The sequence below is a fragment of the Martes martes genome (genome assembly GCF_963455335.1).
Source record: "Martes martes genome assembly, chromosome: 16".
In the NCBI taxonomy this organism is placed as follows: domain Eukaryota; kingdom Metazoa; phylum Chordata; class Mammalia; order Carnivora; family Mustelidae; genus Martes; species Martes martes.
Genome location: NC_137904.1, coordinates 22,390,883 through 22,413,740, shown reverse-complemented (window position 1 = coordinate 22,413,740; position 22,858 = coordinate 22,390,883). Strand labels below are relative to the sequence as shown.

Here is a 22,858-nt window from a genome sequence, read left to right as displayed (position 1 = left end):
TTTTATTCATGAACAAAATTACTGGTTGTGTCCAATATTCCCGTGTTTCCCTTGTTCAACTAAGAAAGCTGCCTGCCTTTCAGCAAAGGGTCTCTGTTCACATTTGGCTTTTTCTCAGCCAAACTGGACAACCTCCAGGAGAACTGTTGATATTGAGACTTGGTTGGGCAAAGGCTTCCAGCTCAGAGAAGTGGTATACTCTTAAGGGTGTGGAAGAACTTCTTCTGGAAATACCCTGGCTTCCAACCAATCATTCCTCTTTTCTTGCTGCGGATTTTCTTTAAACTATGCTTTATACTTTTCTTCTCCATACCAGCTGGACACCTTTTTAAATAAACATCTCTGTGCACCGCACTGCAAAGCTGAGCATTCTTCTAAAGGGAGAGGAAAAATCCTGCTGCCTCCCTTCACACAATCTGCTTGCACTCCAGGCATGGCAGCTACGCACATGATGAAATGACTTTGCAGAAAATTAACCCCACTGCTTGCAGCTTGGATAAGACCTCTTTTTCCGTGTCAGCTGCTAGGAAAGCCAGCAGAGCACAGACTCACGGGGGTAAGAAACAGGGGTTTGGATATAGGATATGGTGGTGCAAACAAAGGGGGAAGCCATTGATGAAGAAGTGTTCATGCACTCACTTTGTTGGATGAGAGTTAAATTTCAGAATTCTCCAGTTTGCAAGTTTTTCCCAAATAAGACAAATATTCACAATGGAAAGAAAATATCCATTCTCTAACAAAGAGAATTACATCTGAAGCGGAGTAGGATTTCCCTTTTTCAAAAATATAGAGGCACATGTTAAAAAAGTAAGACTGGAATATTATATAACAAAAGGTATCACTGTTTATCTCTTTTGCTGACAATTAAATGTTACTGTCTTTTGAAACTGTCTAAGCTTTCTACAATGAACATGAATTATTTTTGTAATAAATAACCCAACACAGAAGAATATGCCAAGAATCATGCTAAGTGAAATAGGTCAGAGAAAGAAAAATACCATATCATTTCACTTACAGGTGAAATAGAAAAAATCAACAAGTAAAACCTGACTCTATACAGAGAAAAAATTGATGGCTGCCAGAGGAAAGCTGGGTGGGGTGGATTAAGTTATAAGCTTCCAGTCATAAAATTAATAAATTACAGAGATGGAAGCGTACAGGATAGGGAATACAGTCAATAATGTTGTGATAACATTGTATGGTGACAGATGGTGACTAACTTACTGTGGTGAGCACTGAGTAATGTATAAAATTGTTGAATCGTTATGTTGCACACCTGGAACAAATATAACATTGTATGTTAATTATGCTCCAATCAAAAAATAAATAGAAAGGAATGGACCTCATGTAGCTCATTAAAAAAATTAAATTGTCTGGGGTGCCCGGGTGGCTCAGTGGGTTAAAGCCTCTGCCTTCGGCTCGGGTCATGATCCCAGGGTCCTGGGATCGAGCCCCGCATCGGGCTCTCTGCTCAGTGGAGAGCCTGCTTCCCCCCCACTCTCTCTCTCTCTCTGCCTGCCTCTCTGCCTACTCGTGATCTCTGTCAAATAAATAAATAAAAATCTTAAAAAAAAAAAAATTAAATTGTCTAAGCTTTCTATAATGAACATGAATTATTTTTGTAATAAGCAAAAAAGCCAAGACAGAAGACTATGCCAACAATTATGAAATATTAGGATGAATATACTGGTACAAATACTCAAATGAATTTGTAGTTGATTAGAGACTAATCCGGGGAGAAGCAGATTGTTTTTTCTGCTAAGAGTACCACTAAAATTTCTCTATATGTTCTAAATTATATCATTTCAGGAGGAAGGAAGGGGTAGTTCTTGAGGGGGGTGGTACCAGAGACATGGGGAAGTAAGCCCAAAATTAAACAGGTTGAACAGTCTGACAGTAACTGTATTTAATATTCATCATGTCTACATCCTTTCTGGTGTTAAAATACAAGCTAATGCAAAAGTGACTTCTGAGTCTACAGCTCTGATCATTTTCTAACATGAGCTATTTTTGGCTACAGGCACTTGCCCTTCATAAAAATTAGTCATGTTACACAGACACAGTTGGGGGCAGGGTCCATTTGAATGAGTGACTCATAAGTTTTCTATAGATAACACAAAAAATTCTTTCCAACAATACACCAGCAGGGAATACTTGAACCCTTGTGGAGGTAGACGCAAAAGACAACGAAGCCAAGTGCTTTACAAATGGAAAGGTCAATGATAGTTTTACATTATGATCTACACCCAGAAACGGCAACACACATTGGTCAAGTTAAAGTAATGGAAAAAAAGTTCCCTTTCCAGCTCACAGCTTTTCATGAGTAATTTCATAGCTTTACAGCACTATGAATCACTGTGCAAGTACACATACTCGAGACTGTCATAAAGTTAATTCAGGGCACAAGCCTTCAATGGCATAAAATCTGACTGCCTGGTGATACAAACTCTTGAATATTCAGGGGTAAGATGATCCAATTTAGTCAGTTCCTGTGTATTTATTCCTCTTGTTTCCTGTTTCTCAGCTTCTTATCATTTCACAAATGTCCTCACCAGAGAAAGGAAGTGAAATTCAAACCAATCAATTTATTTCCTTGTGAGCATTTTTGGTCAAAGTGTGTGGGAAGTGGAAGCAAAACAAAGTTCTGACATCCCCACTGATTTTAATTATCCTTTTTAACCTTATTCCCACTACCATGTACAGATGGAAACTAAAACTCTTTATTATTTGGGAGGAAAATGGGATTTTAGAAGCTCTCCTAATCCATTAGTTAGAAAGGTGTCCTTGGTCTAATTTCAGGTCACTGAATGTTCAGAAACCATGAAGAACAATTTTAAGTCACTGAAATTTTAGCAAACACAAAAATATTTGGGGGACTCAAAATGTAGCTATAAACTTCCAAATGTTTAAAAGTCCAATAGTCTCTCAGTCATAAGTAGTTCCCACCTGCTCTACTCAGATATATAAGACTTAAGGCAAATTTGGCAAATCTGAAAGAGTGACCTCAAAGTATCATTCTATTTGTATACACTGTATACAACTATTGCAGGGGTGCCTGGGTGGCTCAGTGGGTTAAGCCTCTGCCTTCTGCTCGGGTCATGATCTCAGGGTCCTGGAATCAGGCTCTGCATCGAGCTCTCTGCTCAGCAGGGAGCCTGCTTCCTCCTCTCTCTCTGCCTGCCTCTCTGCCTACTTGTAATCTCTGTCAAATAAATTAATAAAATCTTAAAAAAAAAAAACTATTGTGAACTGGTCTGTTTTTGACTTTTGACTGTCATGAAGAACAGATGAGATATTTAACAATCCATGGCGGGTGGGAAGGGCCTGATTTGTAGCATTTGCCTACTTCCTTGGTGTAAATTTTCCCACTAGTCAATTTTAATCTACCAGCTTGACATCACCAAATGAGGAATTGGGAAGATATGAGCAGAAGCACACCATTATCTAACATTTCCACCATACAATACATGTGAATAACCTAAGAGCACAGATAACAGTTAAATGTAGTAAAAAACTAGGAAGTGATGAGGTTTGAATACTTACTATCTTTGTTTTTAAGTTACATTTTATTTTAAACATACTAAAATTTAACAGTTGCTCCTCCAGAGCTGGTATGGACTAGATTCGGCACAGCACTCCAAGACTTACCAAGAATACGTGCTCAAATATCTGGGTAGGGCTATCCATTTGACCAAGGATCACTATCATTTCATTATCTATAAATTCCTTGAATTCTCGTAAGTTGCACACCATTTGCATTTCCAACTCAGTTCGTATCTGAAACAAGGAGGACATGTTTTACTAATCTCTGAAAAGTATCTCTGTGCTTTCAATCACTCACGATTTCTAACCCCATACCTACTGTTATTCCACACTCCTAGCCTTGGAACAAGGAGAACTCAAGGTCTCTTACCTCTTTGGATGTGATATTCTCCAAATCCTTCTGCATCATTATCTCCCTTAATTTGGTTTTAATTAATCTCTCTGTTCGCTCACGTTCAGTTGGTCTGAGGAGAGAAATGGTGATTTTTCTTAGGCAGGAATTTGACTAGGTTAATGAATGTACCATTTGATTATGCTTCCAAATTGGCAGGCCTTCCCTCTATTACCCTCAAACATTTATATTCTGGGGGCATGGCAAAAAAAAGTAAAAGAAAAAGAAAAAGAAAAAAAATACTTTAAAAAGTTTCTTTTCACAATGTATAGAATGTAAATGTGTAGAAATTATTACTTGAAGAGGATGTACATGTCTAAAAGCCCTTAAATATATCCACATGCATCTATGAAGCAATAAAGACAAAAAGCTATACTGTGCAAACTACTTTAACACAGAATCACAGCCATATTGTTTCATCAAGTACCCCTGACTACCACTCGTGGAGCTAGAATACCAAGCTGAGTAGAACAGTGGTAGGATCCACTGATGGAACTGGGTCTTCAGTAGCTTAATATGTCACCGAATGCTGACCATTCATTACTATCGTTCTAGGAGACAAGGAAGACAAAAGAATGATTTCTGCCTTCTTCACTGAGGCAAATTCACTCCAAAATGGGTTTTTAAGGATTAACTACGCAGAGTACTTTCATCTAAAATGTGTTTCTTTTCATAAAAGCTCTCATAACATCTCTGTGAAACTGTTATCCCCATTTTACAGATAAAGGAAATAAACAGCTGAAAGGTGCCAAAGATCACATACACTGGCAGGAGAACCAGCATTCTCAGCCCAGCCCAACACTCTACCTGCAGGATTATGTTGCTTCCCTTAATCTTTTGACTCTTAAAAATAAAATTACCCTTGGAACTTTAATAGAAATTAAACTACAAAGTCGACTCTCCAATTACTAGAAAGGTATTGGTTCATTGTAACTGGATGCTTCTCTCTAAAAGCACTATTTCATATTATGCAGAATTTGAGCGAGGCTGACAAAAAGGACTTTCTGTCTCATCTTTCCCTCTTACCTACTCAAGAAAGGTATCTGCTCTGCACCTCCTTATTTGGAGATGGAAATGGACTAAGCCTTCAGGCATCCTGCCTGCCCTTGCTGCCTACCGCCTTATCACTGGCTGCAAAAATAGCTTCAGTAATCTCCAAAGATGGCTGCTCTGACCTCACAACCTTGGGGCTCCCCACCACTTGGGACTCATAGTTTCTCATGAGCCCTGTAGAATACAGATAATGCCTGTGCCTTTTCCCTATCTGCCAAGGCATCCCTGTCTTGACAGGATTATAATTCTTAATCATGCTCCTCACCATTTTTCCTAGACATAGCTAGTGACAGAAAGTGATACCTATAGGTCTTCCAATAAAAAATACTGACAGAAACAAATTTTACCACCCATGTGCATGAGTTAGATTTCCTAGTTAGCAATCTTTCTCTTAATCTTTCACAATACTTCTCTGGGACAGAGTGGTTTGGGAGCAGACACACTTGGGTTTTAATCACAGTCCTGCTACTTCCCAGTGGTATGACCCTGAACAAATTTCTTCCCTTCTCTGAGTGGGTTTCCCTTTCTATAAAATTAGGATAAAAATCACATCGCCTCATAATAATAATATCTGCCTCATGAGGTTCTTATGAGGATTAAATGAGGTATCATTTATGAAATATCTGACATACATTGGAGGCACTATACACGTATGATCCCTCTTCCCCTTCCTTGTATTTCAAAATACAAACTTTATTTGCAGTAGAGTACTTAAATCCATTTTGGCACACATTTTCCCTGTATGCTCAGCATTGTTTTTTAGGCTCTTCTAGTCAACTTAGGGAGGAGGAAGGAATGGAAAAAACATTACAATACAAATATACTTTCTTGCTCAATTTCACTAGACAAAAATCTGGAAAATATGTAAAAACACAAAGAAAAACAAAATCATTGAAAATCCCTGTATCAGAGATTATCATTTTATGATATTATTACTATTTTGTGATAATATTATAATATTATGACCTACAGCTTTTCAGTTTTTCTGTGACAGACATTTGGTTAGTAAATATATCTTAAAATCTGGGTTATATGGCACATACTAAGAGGTAACATTTAATGAGCTTCCACTATGTGCCAGGGACTACTCTTTACATCACTCTTTTTGCTTGGGCATAGAGACAGATTATAGCCAATTTCCTTTCCTTTTCTTTCTTTCTGATGTAATATCCAAATTTTCTTAAACAAAATCATGAGAAATGAAAAGAAGGGTTTTCTCTGTCTCATGTAAATCTGGTTTAGAATGTCCATTTTTGAGCTAGATGAGACATCCATTTCTTTGATACCCATCAACCAGCTATAAAGCATGAACTCAGTAACATTTCCCAAGATTCTGAAAGCCAGACTAATCCTTATCTTCTACTGTGGGATCTTCAAAGGACTAGGGCTAATGAAAAGGAGGTCCTAGTATCAGTAACACCCTATGCAAAAAGTTTCCACTGCTTTTCTGCTTGCTCTGTTCACACAATTCTTGGAAATTTCACCTTTTCTAGTAAAAATAAGTTTACACTATTATCCAAACTAAGCATTTTCTTAAAAGAAATAAAAAAACCCGTGAATTGTTTTGGTATCCATTTAGGAATCTGAAGGTGAAGGTTGGTATGGTCAGATAGTAAGTAGCTACTCTTCTTTCCCAGCTATAGAATACCTTGGAAGTGTAGAAAGATCAATTCAGGGCAAAATAAACATCATGATTAATTTCGAAAATAGTCACATAAGTTTCAACACATAGACCTAAAAAGGAAAAAACATCAACTCCACCTCAGGCCTTTATCCAACTCACAGTACACCAGGGAGATTTAATAAAATCTCACTGACAAAGACCCAATAAGGCAATGGTGGGGCTGAGTCAAACACTTGAATTATAAATTATTTTTTTAAAATATGTGAACAGAAATCAGTTTAAAATTAGCATAGTATCCTAGGCAGTCTTTTAAATTGACTGGAAACATCTTGTTTTTTTAATTATTGGAAACATCCCTTTAAAAGCTTCTCTATATGTCGGGGTGCTTGGCTGGCTCAGTCAGTAGAGCATGTGACCCTTGATCTTGGGGTTGTAAGTTTGAGCCCCACATTGGGTGTAGAGATTACTTAAAAATAGAATCTTAAAACAAAGCAAAACAAAAAAGCTTCTGTGTCATTAATTTGCTTACCAAATGCTTCTTTCACAGATAATGCAAAGGCAGACTTCAGCCTAACTCCCTTTAAACTCAAATGTCAAATTGGTGGAATCTGAATGGGATTTTATGGTATAGCAATTCTTTACTATGGAGATTCCATTGTGCCCAGGAGTGAAACTCCTTAGGCCTTTGCAGACAACAGAAAGAATAGGGTTCTTTGTGTGGCAGATGTGTAGTGCAGACATTGACTAATATCACTGGATAAGATTAATTCTCCAAGAGGAGAGATTAGGGAGGAACATGTTGCTTACAACCTCCCAGGATATAACAGAGAACACTTCAGTGATCCTGAGTTAGCTGACTTACATGTCTGTGAAGAGAGCTGGAGAGTCAGGTCGGTGGGACTGCACATCCTGCATAGCATTCCATTCATTGACTGATGACTGATCTGAGTTGATGTGGCTCTCGTAATAACTCACCCAGGTGAGAAACAGGCTGCCTGGGTAGTAGTTATGCATTCTGGCCACTTCACAAGCCTTGTGTAAACTCTGTAGTGCAGACCTGAAAGATACGCTGGGAAATGAGCACTGTAGAACTGTGGAGACATCAAAAAGCCAATAATCCATGTGTACCCAAAACTCATTCAATTTTTAAATCTTAGAGAATTTGGCCTCTGGAGAATCTATTCCCTGGAATTTAAAGTTCTCTGATTCTGATTATATTACCTATTCATAGCAATTGGCTAGACACTTCTTGCTGATGCATTATCAGGGACGGGGGTAGACAGTGGAAGGAGAACTGACAACCTACCAGTGAAAAATAGGTCTGGGTACCTCTGGAGCTCATGATTCATATCATATTCATTCATATCATATTCATTCATATCATGAATCCACGCTGTGGGTATGCTGTATCACTACAGAACTAAAGATCTCAACCATTTACTATATAAATATTTGTTTCCCTTGGCACAGAATCATCTTACAGTGTATATTTCCTATGATTCTTAGAGGGTCCACAAAGATCACATAGATTGATGTCCCTAAGCCTTGAGGACATGTCCTTTCATGTCCAAGAAGTACTAATCTAATGACATTTATCATTCTTGCTGCTTTAGTCTCCCAGTCTCTTTTTTTTTTTTTTTTTTTTTAAATTTTATTTATTTATTTGAGAGAGAATGAGTGAGAGAGAGTATGAGAGAGAAGATCAGAGGGAGAAGCAGACTCCCCAAAGAGCTGGGAGCCCGATGCGGGACTCGATCCTGGAAGTCCGGGATCATGACCTGAGCCGAAGGCAGTCGCTCAACCAACTGAGCCACCCAGGCGCCCAAGTCTCCCAGTCTCCTTAAACCATTTATTCATACACTTGAGCCACTTTCTAAGAATAGCTCTGGTTATACTAATTAAATCTCTGACCATGAACTCAGGAACCCAAGAAGGGTAAACAAAGCTGAAAGTACCCCCTTTCCCCCCCGCCCTTTTTTTGCTTTTCTTTTTTTTATTTGAGAAGAACCTTTTTATTTATTTTATTTTATTTTATTTTAAAGGTTTTATTTATTTTTTTGACAGAGATCACAAGTAGGCAGAGAGGCAGGCAGAGAGAGAGAGAGAGCGGAGGAAGCAGGCTCTCTGCTGAGCAGAGAGCCCGATGCGGGGCTCGATCCCAGGACCCTGAGATCATGACCTGAGCCGAAGGCAGAGGCTTAACCCACTGAGCCACCCAGGCGCCCCGAGAAGAACCTTTTTAGTTATATACTTGGGAAAAGCTATAGCCAGAAATGTTAGGAAATTAGTTACACAAGAGCAAGGATCTTCTACATTTTGTTTATGGATGTATCTCAAGTGCCTATTAAGAATGCCTAGTTCATAGTTGGAGCACAGTCACTATTTGTTAAATGAAATGTCTTATTAGCTAAAAGTTAAAGGCTCTCTGCTACAGGAAGAGGATATTATGAGAGAATTCTATATGCAATCCATTTACACCTTTCTTTGAAAAATGCCATTTAATCCCTCCCCCCCTCCCCGCCATAACAAAGGTGATCCATACTAACTTTAGGAAATTTAGGGACCTTAAGTAAAAGGCAGAAATATTCTGTAGTCTGACCATTGAGAAATAACCACTGTTAAAGTTTTAGTAGAGATTTTCCCAGTCTTTTTGACTATGCATAGATCTATAATAAAGATATGACCACATTTTACATACACATTTTATTTCTTTCTTAAAAAGATTTATTTATTGGGGCGCCTGGGTGGCTCAGTGGGTTAAAGCCTCTGCTTCCGCTCGGGTCATGATCCCAGGGTCCTGGGATCGAGCCCCACATCAGGCTCTCTGCTCAGCAGGGAGCCTGCTTCCCTTCCTCTCTCTCTGCCTGCCTCTCTGCCTACTTGTGATCTCTATCTGTCAAATAAATAAATAAAATCTAAAAAAAAAAAAAAGATTTATTTATTTATTTTAGAGAGAGAGAGCAGGGCAGTGGCAGAGGGAGAGAGAGAATCTCAAGCAGACTCCCCATTGGGTGCAGAGACTGACACAGTACTTGATCTCACAACCCTGAGATCATGACCTGAGCCGAAATCAAGAGTCGGACGCCCAAACAACTAAGCTATCCAGGTGTCCCTCTATATACATTTTAAACGTGATTTTAGTTTACATCTTCTCGTCAACATCTATGTCAATATTCTTCAACTAGATTATTTTAACAGTTCCATAATTTTTTTTAACAGTTCCATAATTTAACAAAATCCTGTTTTTCAGATATTTAAAGATATTTAAATTGTTCTCCATTTTTTGCTGTTATTACAACACTGAAAACATTCTTATAGTTAAAAATTTTGTACATATCCACAATTATTACCTTAGAATAAATTCTTAGAACTAAAATTACTGGGTCAAAAGGGCATGCAAAATGGTAAAGCATATTGGCAAATTATTCTCAAGAAAGGTTGTTCCAGTTTATTCTACCACCAACTGCAAATGACAGTGTCTGTTCCTTGAGTCCTTGTCAACTCCGTATAATGTAAATTAAAACATAAGATAATTAGCAATCTGATAATGGAAAAACATTTCAGTCCATTTCTATCAGGGAAACATTTTTCTTAAACATTCTTAAAAGAATCTTTTAAGAATGCCTTCTAATACTCAAAGTGAGCTAAATTCTCAGAGAAGTTTATCAAATTCTCAGAGAATTCTCTGTGAATTTCAGTTTCATTACATAGATTTAAAGGTAAGGGCCAGCTAAGTGCAATGTAGAGGATAGTCAGTGCATGTTGTCTTCAGCTGGGAAAACTGTGCTTCAAAAGCATATGCCACATGTATCTGGGGCAAGATCCCTAAAATACACTCAAGGCTGAGCTACCTCAGATACTTCAGCTGCATACGGGAGTGGGAGGCTACAGTAACTACCTTCCTGTGAAGGAAACACCTGGTCTAAATGCCACTTTGATCCATAGATCATCTTTTTTCCTGTGACTTTAAGTTCACTGCTCCCCAGATGGTACCCCCAAAAGTTTATTCTGAATAAGCTAAGCTAACAGAAGTAGGACTAGTCAGTTTGCTTTAGAACATCAAAGATTGAACCAGTTTATTACTTGAATCTTCCTTCATTGTCTTAAGAATTAAGAAGATGCTTTGTACTCTTCCTCAAAATGTAACAGAAAACACTGTCATTTATGGGACTTAGGCTGTTTGGTTTTACTTGGTACCTGGGAATAGACATGTCAGTTACCTTTAAAGGAGCCTTAGTCGAGGAAGGTAAAATTTTTCCATGAGAAAACTTTTATTTATCTGTGGAATGTGCCCTAAATCTAAAAATCTGGTTTAAACACATGACCTGTAACTCTTCCCACCTCAATTACTGTATGAAATGGTAAGATTCTTGAGTTCAGTTGACTCTGTTTTACAAGGCAACCACCTCAAGCCTATCAAGCCTGTTATTCAAGGGCAAATGAGCTCCCTGGAGTCTCTTTTTCAGGCTCCTTTATTTCCTGCTTGGCTTTTGTTCTGTCCATTCTGCTCCTCATGAGGACTTCTACTACAGAACAGGCAACTGAATGAGAAACTGAAATTCAAATCCTTAATTCAGGGATTAATTCAGGGAATCTTAGAGTCACACCATTCCCCAGTTATATTAAATCATTTTTCTAGATAATTTAGAGTAAGAGAATAAGAGTCTATTCTGCCTAAATGGAAAAGATGCTCTCAGGCCTGGTATGTAACCTCTCCAAAACTTTAGCTTTCTCATCACTGATAAGGAGCTAATAATATTATTTTGAGGGAGTTGGTGTAATAATTAGATATAATCCATGTAATGCACAATATCTGACACATAGTTAAGTAGCCATAAAGTGTCAGCACACCAGCTCATGATTATTAACATCTATAATGTTTAGGCTTTATTTGCATTATGCAGTCTTGCAAACAGTCATTAGCAATTTTAATGGAAACTTATCTATCAATAATATCCCTGATTACCCTAAGAAATTGAACACTAATGCACTGTACTAGTGTGATGTTCTAGATTTGGCTCTAGACTGGGGCTAACTTAGTCACTGTGTCCCCATAAAATTGTTCCAGCCAGCAATCTGATTCATTAAGTATCTTCCAGAGTCTAAGAACACCTCTGAATCTCACTTGTTCACCAAGGCTTAAGGTCTTCCACTATGGTAATTTGAAATAATTTGAACTCCCAGGACATATTTAACTATGAGGGCCACACAAACAGATCACACAAAATCTTAAACACATAAACAAGTCATACAGCATTTTCATAGAGAACTGTACTATTTCAAATACTACTACTCACAAAATATTGCCCCAATAATATATTTAAAACTTTCATAGGAAAAAAAACCTTTCATAGAGACATTAAAAGTCCTCTTACCACATTGCCTGTACAGATACAGGTTTGAATATGTGCACTCTGTTATCCGTTGATACACTGAACCCACTAAGGAAAAAAAAGAATGAGATAAAAATCCACAAATGAGAGTAGGTTACTTCAGTTCTGAGTTTTCAAGGTTATTTCTCAGACTAGAAACTGCTGGCTCAATAGAAGAAATCATCAGACACTTCATGCAGAAGTTAGAGTATAGGGCTTGACTGAAAAGCTTCAACAAATTGTCTGATTTTATCTACCAAGCAAAATGAATGGACTCCCACACCGGAGTTAGGGAATTATATAGTTTCCCAGCTGTAGTTACAGACAAACTGTTCTGCTATATATTTCTGTTTGGAAGTCTTGTGGGTTCTTAGCAAACCTGACCCTGGTTTTATAAACTGGAGCAAACATCTTGGTCTCTTGGGGACACATTCTAAAAACACCAGGAGGTGGGGGTGGAGGGTCACTGGAAGGAATTGGCACAAGAAAGGGGTTATACTGTAGGCTGACAGCTGGCAGAGGCGGCACGAGGTTATTTGAAACAGAACATATCATCCTCTGGGAGAGCATTGCAACAGTCCCACATGCTCAGATTAAAGAGTGAGCCAACAAACTAGTTTTTCTTTGTTTGGATTCTTACCGTAGTCAGCCTAGAAGAAGAGAAGTGAGAGGCCCTGGCAAGTCGTATTTTTAACTCCACTTTACAAAACAGGAGTTTAAAAGGACTCACTGAGTTGCTGACATGACAGTTTACTTGGGCACAATGGGCCTCCCACTGAGCTTAATGAATGGGCACTAAGATGGAACCCCACTCCTTGGCCTTCTATGAGGAGAATAAAAAGGGAAAGCTCTTACCCATCACCATCCAAATGAATTAGGGTATCACTCCAGAGGGGCAGGACTAAGCCCATGGTACAAGTGCTACTGCAAGAGAAGGAATAGTCCAAAGGTTAATTCCTGCTATTCTAGGAAGCAGTTCTTGATTAACTCTTTCAACACAAAGATAAAGCCCTAAACTTTAAATTCTGGCATGTTAGAATGGAGGAATTCCTATCATATAACTATCAGTCTAATGCATGTGCTCTGGAACTGTATCAGACAGGTGGTTAGTCAGGTCCTTATGCAATTAATAAAGAAAACTTACTGACTGAGCTCCTTGTATCTCAAAAATGGCTACTGTCTAAAAAATCCAGGTGATTGCTACTGACTTGTGATCGGCAGGTTTCACCCCAAGGTCACAGCATCCTACTCAACTCCAAAAATAATTTCTAATGCCAAGAACTATTGCTGGTTGCTGAAGACCTCTGAATACAGAATTTACTCAAATTTAATTCTGAGGTTTATGTATATTTATTGAACACCAATTGGGAAATAGTGTCTCTATCACACCACGCCTCTGGATAACTGTAATCTACCCCAGAACCCTGCCACTTTCTCTCCTTAAGGCTGCCATAAACCATCTTCCCTTTCCACTCAGTCTCCCAAAGGCTCTGACACCCTCTCCTTGCCAATGTATCCAGAAAAGCAGCATTGTATAGTAGAAGGAACCTCAGACATGGGAGGTAGAACAGCAAAGTATGGTTGAGAGCACAGGCTCTGGAATCAGATGGGCTCTGGAACCTGGGTTCTAGCACTGACTATATAATTTTAGGCAAAGTATTTAATTGCTTTGTGCTCCAGTTTCCCTATCTATAAACCGAATAAGGGGGCGCCTGAATGGCTCAGTGGGTTAAAGCCTCTGCCTTCAGCTCAGGTTGTGATCCTAGGGTTCTGGGATCAAGACCCGCATCAGGTTCTCTGCTCAGCGGGGAGCCTGCTTCCTCCTCTCTCTCTGCCTGCTTGTGATCTCTGTCAAAAAAAAAAAAAAAAACCAAAAAAAACTTAAAACCGAATAAGGGGTGCTTGGGTGGCACAGTTGTTTAGCCTCTGCCTTCAAGCTCAGGTTATGATCCTAGGGTCCTGGGATCAAGCCTCGAATCGGGCTCCCTCTGGGCGGGAAGCCTGCTTCTCTCTCTCCCACTCTCCCTGCTTGTGTTTCCTCTGTGGCTGTATCTCTCTGTCAAATAAATAAACAAAACCTTAAAAAAAAATACTATCTTGACTGGAATGTTTCTGAAAATTAAATTATATAGCACAGTAAGAAATGTATATAACAGAACCAAACATATAATAACTACCACTTATTGGGCAGTTACACTTCGTCAAAATATCTGGATTTGATCCTCTTCACTATTTCAATTCCTTTTGAAAAGTTATTTTACCCTCTCTCATCCTCAATTTCTTCATCTTAAAACACAGTTAACAAAACCTACTTTCATAGGGATATCATAAATATTTTAAAGTGAAACAATACATATGAATGTGTTGTCATTTAAAACAAATGTCGAATATGAATTTTTAGTGAATGAGTGCTTTAATTCAACTAAAACTGACTTGGGGTGCGGGGAGGAGGAGGGACATCATGAAAATGCATTGAAAACAGCATGAGGAATACCAAGTTTTTGCTACTGGAGTCACTGCAGGGCTAACGAAGGCAGTTCCCTAGGTGGGCTGTGTCTAATGCTTTGCACTGTACTCGCTGGCCTGTGTTACTCAACACCCAACACTGTGTGCTCCACCAGAGATTCTAGAATTCGAGAGAATCAAATCAAGATTGCAACAGGTTATCCACATTGGAAGGGTGGGCCTGAATTCCAGATGCAGAGTTATCATGCAAGAATCCAAGAGGGAGGAAGACAGCTCCACCACTATTTTTGTTGAGTAGATGAGGTAAGCACAAGGAAAACTTGTTTCAAAGATGGCTTCCCAAAATGGAGTGGGGTTATTTTCAGAGTAGCTCCTTTTTCTTCCTTTCCTTTCCTTTCTTTCTTTTTTTAAAAGTGTGTGCTTAGGGGCGCCTGGGTGGCTCAGTGGGTTAAAGCCGCTGCCTTCGGCTCAGATCATGATCCCAGCGTCCTGGGATCGAGCCCCACATCGGGCTCTCTGCTCAGCAGGGAGCCTGCTTCCTCCCTTCTCTCTCTGCCTGCCTCTCTGCCTACTTGCGATCTGTCAAATAAATAAATAAAATCTTAAAAAAAAAAAAAAAGACTCCTTAAAAAAAAAAAAAAAGTGTGTGCTTAGCCAGGTTCCTAGCAACAAGTATAGTTTGGGTATAAATATGAAGGGTTTATAGCCTGGTGACAAATCTGGAAATTAAGTAACTACAGAAGAAAATACAGATGGTCCAAAAGAATGTGATCTGTGAGCTTGTGATCAGATCCCAGTTCAACTCTGGACAAGTGACAGCAATATACAGGAACCAAACATCACATGTTCAGCTTATACTCAGGTCAGGCTGTTTCTTTACATTGAGTAGCTTTTTCACACAACAGGAGAAAGAGGCCTGAATTAGGCACACCTATAATTTTTATCTAATTTACCCTGAGTTTCATGAGAGTCTTCTCCTTTAAAGTACAGGTACTTATTTTAGTAGATACTCATCCCAATCAACAAATATTTACTGAGTGCCTATACATACCAGACATTTCAAGGTATTGGGGTACAAAGAAAAATTATAAAGCACCACCACAAAAATATTATTTTATGATTTGAAATATATTCAGTGCAATTTGGATACCAAGGTTACATTGTATATTTAAAAATTTATTACTTAAAATATAACGCAATACTAAAGAATTATTATTGAAATATAACACAATAGTTAAAAATACTATAAAAAGGCTAAATGAACTTGTATATCATATCTTGATAACCATTTGGGAAGAAATGTCATAAACAATCTGGGTTCTACTTTGGCTTAGTACTGTTTTGAAACATCAACTTTTTTTTTTTTTAAGTTTTTATTTATTTATTTGACAGACAGAGATCACAAGTAGGCAGAGAGGCAGGCAGAGAGAGAGGAAGGGAAGCAGGCTCCCCGCCAAGCAGAGAGCCTGACGCAGGGCTCGATCCCAGGACCCCAAGATCATGACCCGAGCCGAAGGTGGAGGCTTTTAACCCACTGAGCCACCCAGGTGCCCCTGAAACATCAACTTTTTATATTCTCAGATATAAAATGATAAAAACTCCTTCAAAAACAGTTGATCTAGAAATGATACTAGATTATGTGAGTGCCAGTATTCTGGTGAGGGCAGCACTTTTCTTAACTGTCCAAGGAGCTCATTCACAGATTGATGGGAATTCATAATACCAAGTTCACCAAACAGAATGAAAACTAGTTTCTATAGCTTTTCACATCACATTTTTGTCTTCCATAAAATAAAATTTTCATTTGTTAGATATGATTCAGGCAGGACCATTACCGAAGACAGACACAGTTCACTGAGGATAAATTATTGAGCATCCATATTAGTAAACATTCTTTATGATTTCTGGGAATGTTTACAACAAAGTCAAAGATATAAGATTACACATCTGATTTCTTACACACTGGGTCAGAAGAATCTGAAGTTGTTGCTTTGTATCTCTAGGGGAAGGCTCAAGTGAAGTTTCCAAGCAGTCCCAGTTCCTGTTTTATGGGGTTTCCAAGAGAGGAGTCAGGAAAAACCAAAGGAAAAGGGATATAGAGTAGCACTGTCCAACTGAACTTTCTGCAATGATGGAAATGTTCTATATATGTACTGTCTATTAATGTAGCCACGAGTCCCATATAGCTAGAGTACTTGAAATGTGGCTAGTTGTGATTGAGGAACCGAAATTTAAATTTTGTTTAATTTTAACTTCTTTAGTCACCATGTAGTGTTACTGAATGGGACAGCGTAGATCTAAAGAGATAAAAATCTAAGTCAGAGGTCTTAAAATACTAATGAAATAGGCAAGATAGGTGCTCTTAAAGGATAAATGCTTACTGAAAGGTCTATTGCTTAGCCAACACCAGAGGTTAAATCCATGCAGGAGAAAACCTAAATATGGTTTACAAGCCTGTGCAATTTCAGAGCATACAATTAAAGGCTGTAAGAGTTATACAAGGTAACAACTCTGGCCTTGTGATCCTTGTGAAACCACAAATAATTTTCAGGTTGACTATACAAGCTTAGGTAAACACTTGTTTGGGAAACCTAATGACAGTGTGATTCTTTTCCTCCCAACATCATGACAAATAGAATCACTCCTAGTCTCTTCTTTGTGGCTAAATTCTCCCAGGCCTGGGTCACACTGCCAGCTACTACTCCACAGTTCCATTCTAGTTTCAAACCAGGAAGTCAAATGCTTTGAGACATCTGGCAGGATTTCCTGCAGCTTATTATTTAGAGTGCAAAGATCTGCTTAGCCACATTCCACAGTCTTCCCAAGGTTTCTCCAGAAGAAGTGGGAAAATAAAAAAGGAGAGCAATAAACTTTAGGCACACAAAAGAGCCAGGTTCTGAGTGTGGTATGATACCCTTAATTATAGGATGCAAAGTAGTGCTAAAGCCAAAGGTGCAGGAGTATAAAAGGTTCTGTTCTGAGTTAAAAAAATCAATTCCCTCCCAGCCCGCCCTTTTAACTCAGAAGAAGGAAAAAGGAAGCAAAACATTTGGTAAAAGCCAAGGTGTAAGGCCATGAATAAATGCAAGAGATTAGAGCTAAAGTGGGCTCTCTTTGAACCCAAAATCTACTGGTGCACTATCACAAAGGGTATGTGCCCTAGAATCAGCAAAGTGAATCATTACTGCTTAAAATAAAGTTAACTACAAAGATAAGGCAGCTTTTTATTCCTGGAGATATAAGTTTAAATCATTTATATTTAAACAATTTAAATCATTTATATTCATTACCATCTAAGGATGAGAGGAAGGTAAGGAATAGTGATAAATTAGGAACCAAAGACATTCATTGATCATTTTCATCTTTCAAGACTGTATGGCTAAGATACTTTTGTGCTCCCTGGTTTTAGGCATTGAACTTTAAGAGTAGAATAGCACAAGATGTTTTTGTAGTAACTCAAAAGGCAACTGGAATAGTTATTTAAAAAGGAGTTTTCTCATCCTTCCTTTTGTGGTACCATACCTGTCATTAGAAGAGAAATCCATTCCCAGGACAATGCTTTCTTCAGTGTCTTGTCTACCATTGGTTGAAACCACTACCATATAGCGTGTTCTGTTCTGGTAAGTACTTTCTAGTCTTACAGCCTGGAAGTTAAGAGACAACAGATGTATTAGGAAATGTAGAAAGTCAGCTTTAGATCATTCAACTTCTTTTTACATCAACATCTTAAAGCATGCTCAGGAAGACTTAAATTCTAATTCCATCTCATGTATTAACTATGAAACCTTCAGTAAGTTATTAAATTAATTAGAGGGAGATACAATAATACCTATCCCACTGGATTATAAGAATCATATGAAATAGTGTATGTTTATATAGCACAGTGCTTGTCATATAGTAAAAGTTCAACAAATTTTGGCTACTAGCATAATTTATAATAATAGCAACTACCAGGGCATGTTCTTTTTTTAAGATTTTATCTATTTATTTGACAGAGAAAGACACAGCGAGAGAGCACAAGCAGGGGAAGTGGGAGAGGGAGAAGCAGGCTTCCTGCTGAGCAGGGACCCTGATGTGGGGCTTGATCCCAGGACCCCGGGATCACAACTTGAGCCAAAGGCAGACGCTTGAAGTCTGAGCCACCCAGGTGCCCCTTGACAGCAATTTCTAATTGGGATTCTTTCAGTGCTTCTCAGAGTCTCCTCTCTCTCAATTCTGTCACTAATCCCAAAGTAGCCAGGCGAAGAGAAAAAGAGATGCAGTCACACAGCTTAAGTGAGCCATTTAGCAAGGCAGAGGTGAGACTGTCGTGGCTATCTTTTTGTTTCTATTCTGATACTCCTAGGAAAAGCTAGGGAAGCACAAAAGGTAGAATTGGCTACATTAAAGCTTGTTTCTAATAGAAGCTGATAAAACAAGAATGTAACGCGGACCATTCTGATTTCAAGTACACAGGTAGAGAGCTGTATTACTAGCTTTATGTTCCATAAAGTAATGGAGCATTTCAAACCAAATTCATTTGTGAGACTCTAAGAAAAACTACTATTAAATGGATGAAGGTCTAACCCTAGGGGCTGGGGTAAATGAACATTATGGATGTAGCTATGGATAGCAGTAAATGCACATAAGGAGGAACGGAAGATAGCATGGACTCTCTGATTCTAGGAATTAAATTAAAATATTAATCAGAAACCCAGTGCAGGTGAACTAGAATTTTTCAGAATTATTTTTATTAACATATAATGTATTATTTGCCCCAGGGCTACAGGTCTGTGAATCAACAGGCTTACACATTTCATAGCACTCACCATAGCACATACTGAACTAGAATTTTTTATAATCAAATCTCAGATATTATTACATATCTAAACTTGGGCTTGCCTCAGCAAGCTCTGAGCTAACTGTTCAGTTTTCTGAATGTGTTAGAGGCTCTTTTATTCTCTGTCAAGGCTCAAATATAATGGAACTGGAACAGCTGAACTCTGCTCCTGATAATTTATACACAGCTTCTACACCAAATAGTGGCAACTGGTTGGCTAAGCTAAAACTGATAAAAGGAAAAAAGAAATAACCTCCACAAGTATTACCCATCATACAAGTTATTATTAGGCTAAGTTAGCAGGTGGGCAGCAAGCATTTCTTTGGGATATTCAGGGTAAACGCTAGTTGTCTCTTTTTTAAAAATGAGGTGTTTATTTACGCATAATATCAAGAGCACGTCAAACATTATATCTTCCTTTGCTTATTAATATAATCATAATTTCAGACCCCAAACCTAATGGGAAAGGCCCCAGTCATTTACACTAATTTAGGACTGAGTAATAAGTGCACCTCGGATTTCTTCAATTCCAAGCTTCTTATATTGAAGAAAGGCACTTAGAGGCCCTGGGACTTGATCATGGACCTCTAGAGAGTAAACTTCGTAACTGCTAATTCTTTTTTTTCTTTCTTTTTAGGATCTTATTTTTAAGTAGTCTTTACATCCAGAGTAGGGCTTCAATTTCCGACCCTGAGATCAAGGGTTTCATGCTTTACCAATGGAGTCAGCGAGGTGCCTCAATTAATCCCTACTAAAAGGAAGTGGAGCTTTAATCAGGGGGTCAAAAGTTATGACAGTAATCCTCAACACCTATATCCTAAAGAAGGTTGAGATGAAATTTCTTATAGAAAAAACTCTGCAGGGGCACCTGGGTGGCTCAGTTGATTAGCCTTCCACTTAGGTCAGCATCCTGGACTCCCGGGATCAAGTCCTGCATGGGGCTCCCTGCTCAGCAGGGAGTCTGTTTCTTGCTCTGCACCTCCCCCTGCTCATGCGCACTCTCTCTCTCTCATTCTCTCTCTCACGCTCTCTCTCTCTCTCTCTCTCAAAAAAAAAAAAAAAAATCTTTAAAAGAAAGAAGAGGAAGGAAGGAAGAACGAATGAATGAATGAACGAATTCAGCAATGCTGAGGATGGACCTGAGGTTTCAAATTTTCTTTTAGGCTTCAAGATTCAAGGTTATGAAATTAAAATTTTAAGAGCCATAACATAAAGAAAAACCTAGCACCCACCTGGGTTAGAGGTTTAACTCATATTCCTCCGCTAGGAAGAAGACTGATAAAAATCTAATAATCTAATTTAATTCATGAAGTTAATCAGAGAAATGTAATTTAAAATGGCAGTTTGTACATAATACCCTAATATTAGAATTGGCAGCAATTCCAGTGTTTCCTCAGTCTCCAAATTTTGGAGAATTTGGAATAGATGACTGAAATAAGACAATAATTCAGGTGCATCTGACTAACTCCAGTTCTCACTGAAAAGGATACCAATGAAGTTTATTCTACTTATCCAGCCAAAACAATATTTTGAATTTTGAAACTTTGCAACAATAGCAACTGAGAAAATTATTCCAAGAAAGCCCATTTATTGCTTAAATTTGGATCCTATTACAAGTGTCAGGTGGACTCCACTCAGCAATCTGAGGACTGAGAGAGGTCTGAGAAGTCAGATGCCTCTGCTTTATTTCTGGTAAGAACCCAACCTGTTTGCAAAGCTCATCTACCAAAGAATGATGTTAAAACTTCTCCCAGAGGTGCCTGGGTGGCTCAGTGGGTTAAAGCCTCTGCCTTCACCTCAGGTCATGATCCCAGGGTCCTGGGATTGAGCCCCACATCAGGCTTGCTGCTCAGCGGGGAGCCTGCTCCCCCTCACCAACCCCTGCCTGCCTCTCTGCCTACTTGTGATCTCTGTCTGTCAAATAAATAAATAACATCTTAAAACAAAAAAACACACAAAACTTCTCTCAGTAACTAATTTAGATGCTTATAATCTGATTACAAGCAGTTCACAAGCACCGCCTGATAAAATAACTTCTGTCCTCAGCATCATCCAACATCAAGAAATCCTACTCCTTAAGCTTACACTGCACCTTTGCTTTAATTTCTTTTCACCAAGTCTTACATCATGCTACTGCATGCAATGTTTATCCTTAAGGAAGCCACATTACAAAGTCCCAATGTCTAGACAGGCAGCTCACCCCATCCATCAGAGAGAAAAGTTTCAAAAGTATGTAAATATTAAATTCTAGCCAAAAGAACAAAGCAAAGTCATTATCTAAAATTAAAACAGACTTCAGATGTGACACTAATAAACTAAAGAACACTGTTTTCAAAAGCAATAGAGCTTGAGGGAGTCTCAGGATTCTATTTTTTTTGGTTTATCTCTATGATATTCTTAAATTAAAAAAATCTCTGTATTATATTCTGCATAGCCATTAAAAACAGATTTACTTGTTGACATGGAAAGATATTCAAAATAAAGTGTGAAGAAAGCTGATTATAAGTCAGCATTTATATTTTTATCTCATTTTTGTTAAAAAAAAAAGGTGCTGACATATACTCTTTTTTTTTTTTTTTAATATTTTTATTTATTTATTTGACAGAGAGAGAGAGATCACGAGTAGGCAGAGAGGCAGGCAGAGACAGAGAGAGGGAGAAGCAGGCTCCCTGCTGAGCAGAGAGCCCGATGTGGGGCTCGATCCCAGGACCCTGGGATCATGACCTGAGCCGAAAGCAGAGGCTTTAACCCACTGAGCCACCCAGGCACCCCTACTCTTTTCTCCACTCAATTCTGAGCTCAGTAGAAACCTTCATAGTTATAAAGGTCAGTAGTAAAACCTTTACATCATTGTTCAAAACTGATTAGCCTTTCATATGTACACATTTCCCCCAGTTTCATTCAAGCACAAGCAAGTCCTCAGTTATCCACTTTTTAAAAACACACAAACACCCCTCCTCACCCCTTAGACATAGGTCTTATTGTTTTAAGGATTTTATTTATTTATTTGAGAGAGAGCATGAGTTGGGGAAGAAGCAGAGGGAGAAGGACAAGCAGATTCCACGCTGAGTGTGGAGCCTGATGCAGGGCTCGATCCTGTAACCTGGAGATCACAACCTGAGCCGAAATCAAGAGTCAGCTGCTTAAACAGTGAGCCACCCAGGCTCACTGTTTTAAATTATTTTAATTGTTTTAATTATTTAATTAAATTTATTTAATTGTTTTAAATTATTTTATACTTTTGCTTCTCAGAAATATAGAGGTCAACTGGGGAGACTAGTAGGTCTTCTGATACTCAAATTTGGCTATTTTAATCACTGATCCACTTCAGTAAGAGCAGAGGTCAGAGAATCTGACATACTCTTACACATACACACACACACACATACACATGCACACAGGAAAGACTGGAAGGATGCTTATCCAAATTGCTAAGAATGAGTTTCTCAGAATGTAGGATACAAAGTGATTTTTACTTTCTTCCTTACACCTTCCTGCATTGTAGGATTTTTAGAAATGTTATATTTAGAAAAAATACTCATTTTCACTTTGGGAAAACATCAACGTACCATAAAAAACAAAGTCAAAAA

General features: G+C 38.4%; 1 protein-coding gene across 1 annotated transcript in view; it reads right to left on the bottom strand.

Moving 5' to 3' along the window:
• The window catches only part of SSH2 (slingshot protein phosphatase 2), a 101,439-nt gene that overhangs the window by 31,653 nt on the left and 46,928 nt on the right, over positions 1-22,858 (bottom strand). The window contains exons 4-10 of the mRNA XM_080826629.1: positions 17,972-18,093; positions 12,839-12,907; positions 11,987-12,052; positions 7,474-7,668; positions 3,914-4,007; positions 3,649-3,777; positions 3,402-3,478 (exon numbers count right to left, since the gene is read on the bottom strand). Coding sequence (XP_080682755.1) covers positions 3,402-3,478; positions 3,649-3,777; positions 3,914-4,007; positions 7,474-7,668; positions 11,987-12,052; positions 12,839-12,907; positions 17,972-18,093 — 752 coding nt within the window. The remainder of the gene's footprint in view (positions 1-3,401; positions 3,479-3,648; positions 3,778-3,913; positions 4,008-7,473; positions 7,669-11,986; positions 12,053-12,838; positions 12,908-17,971; positions 18,094-22,858) is intronic.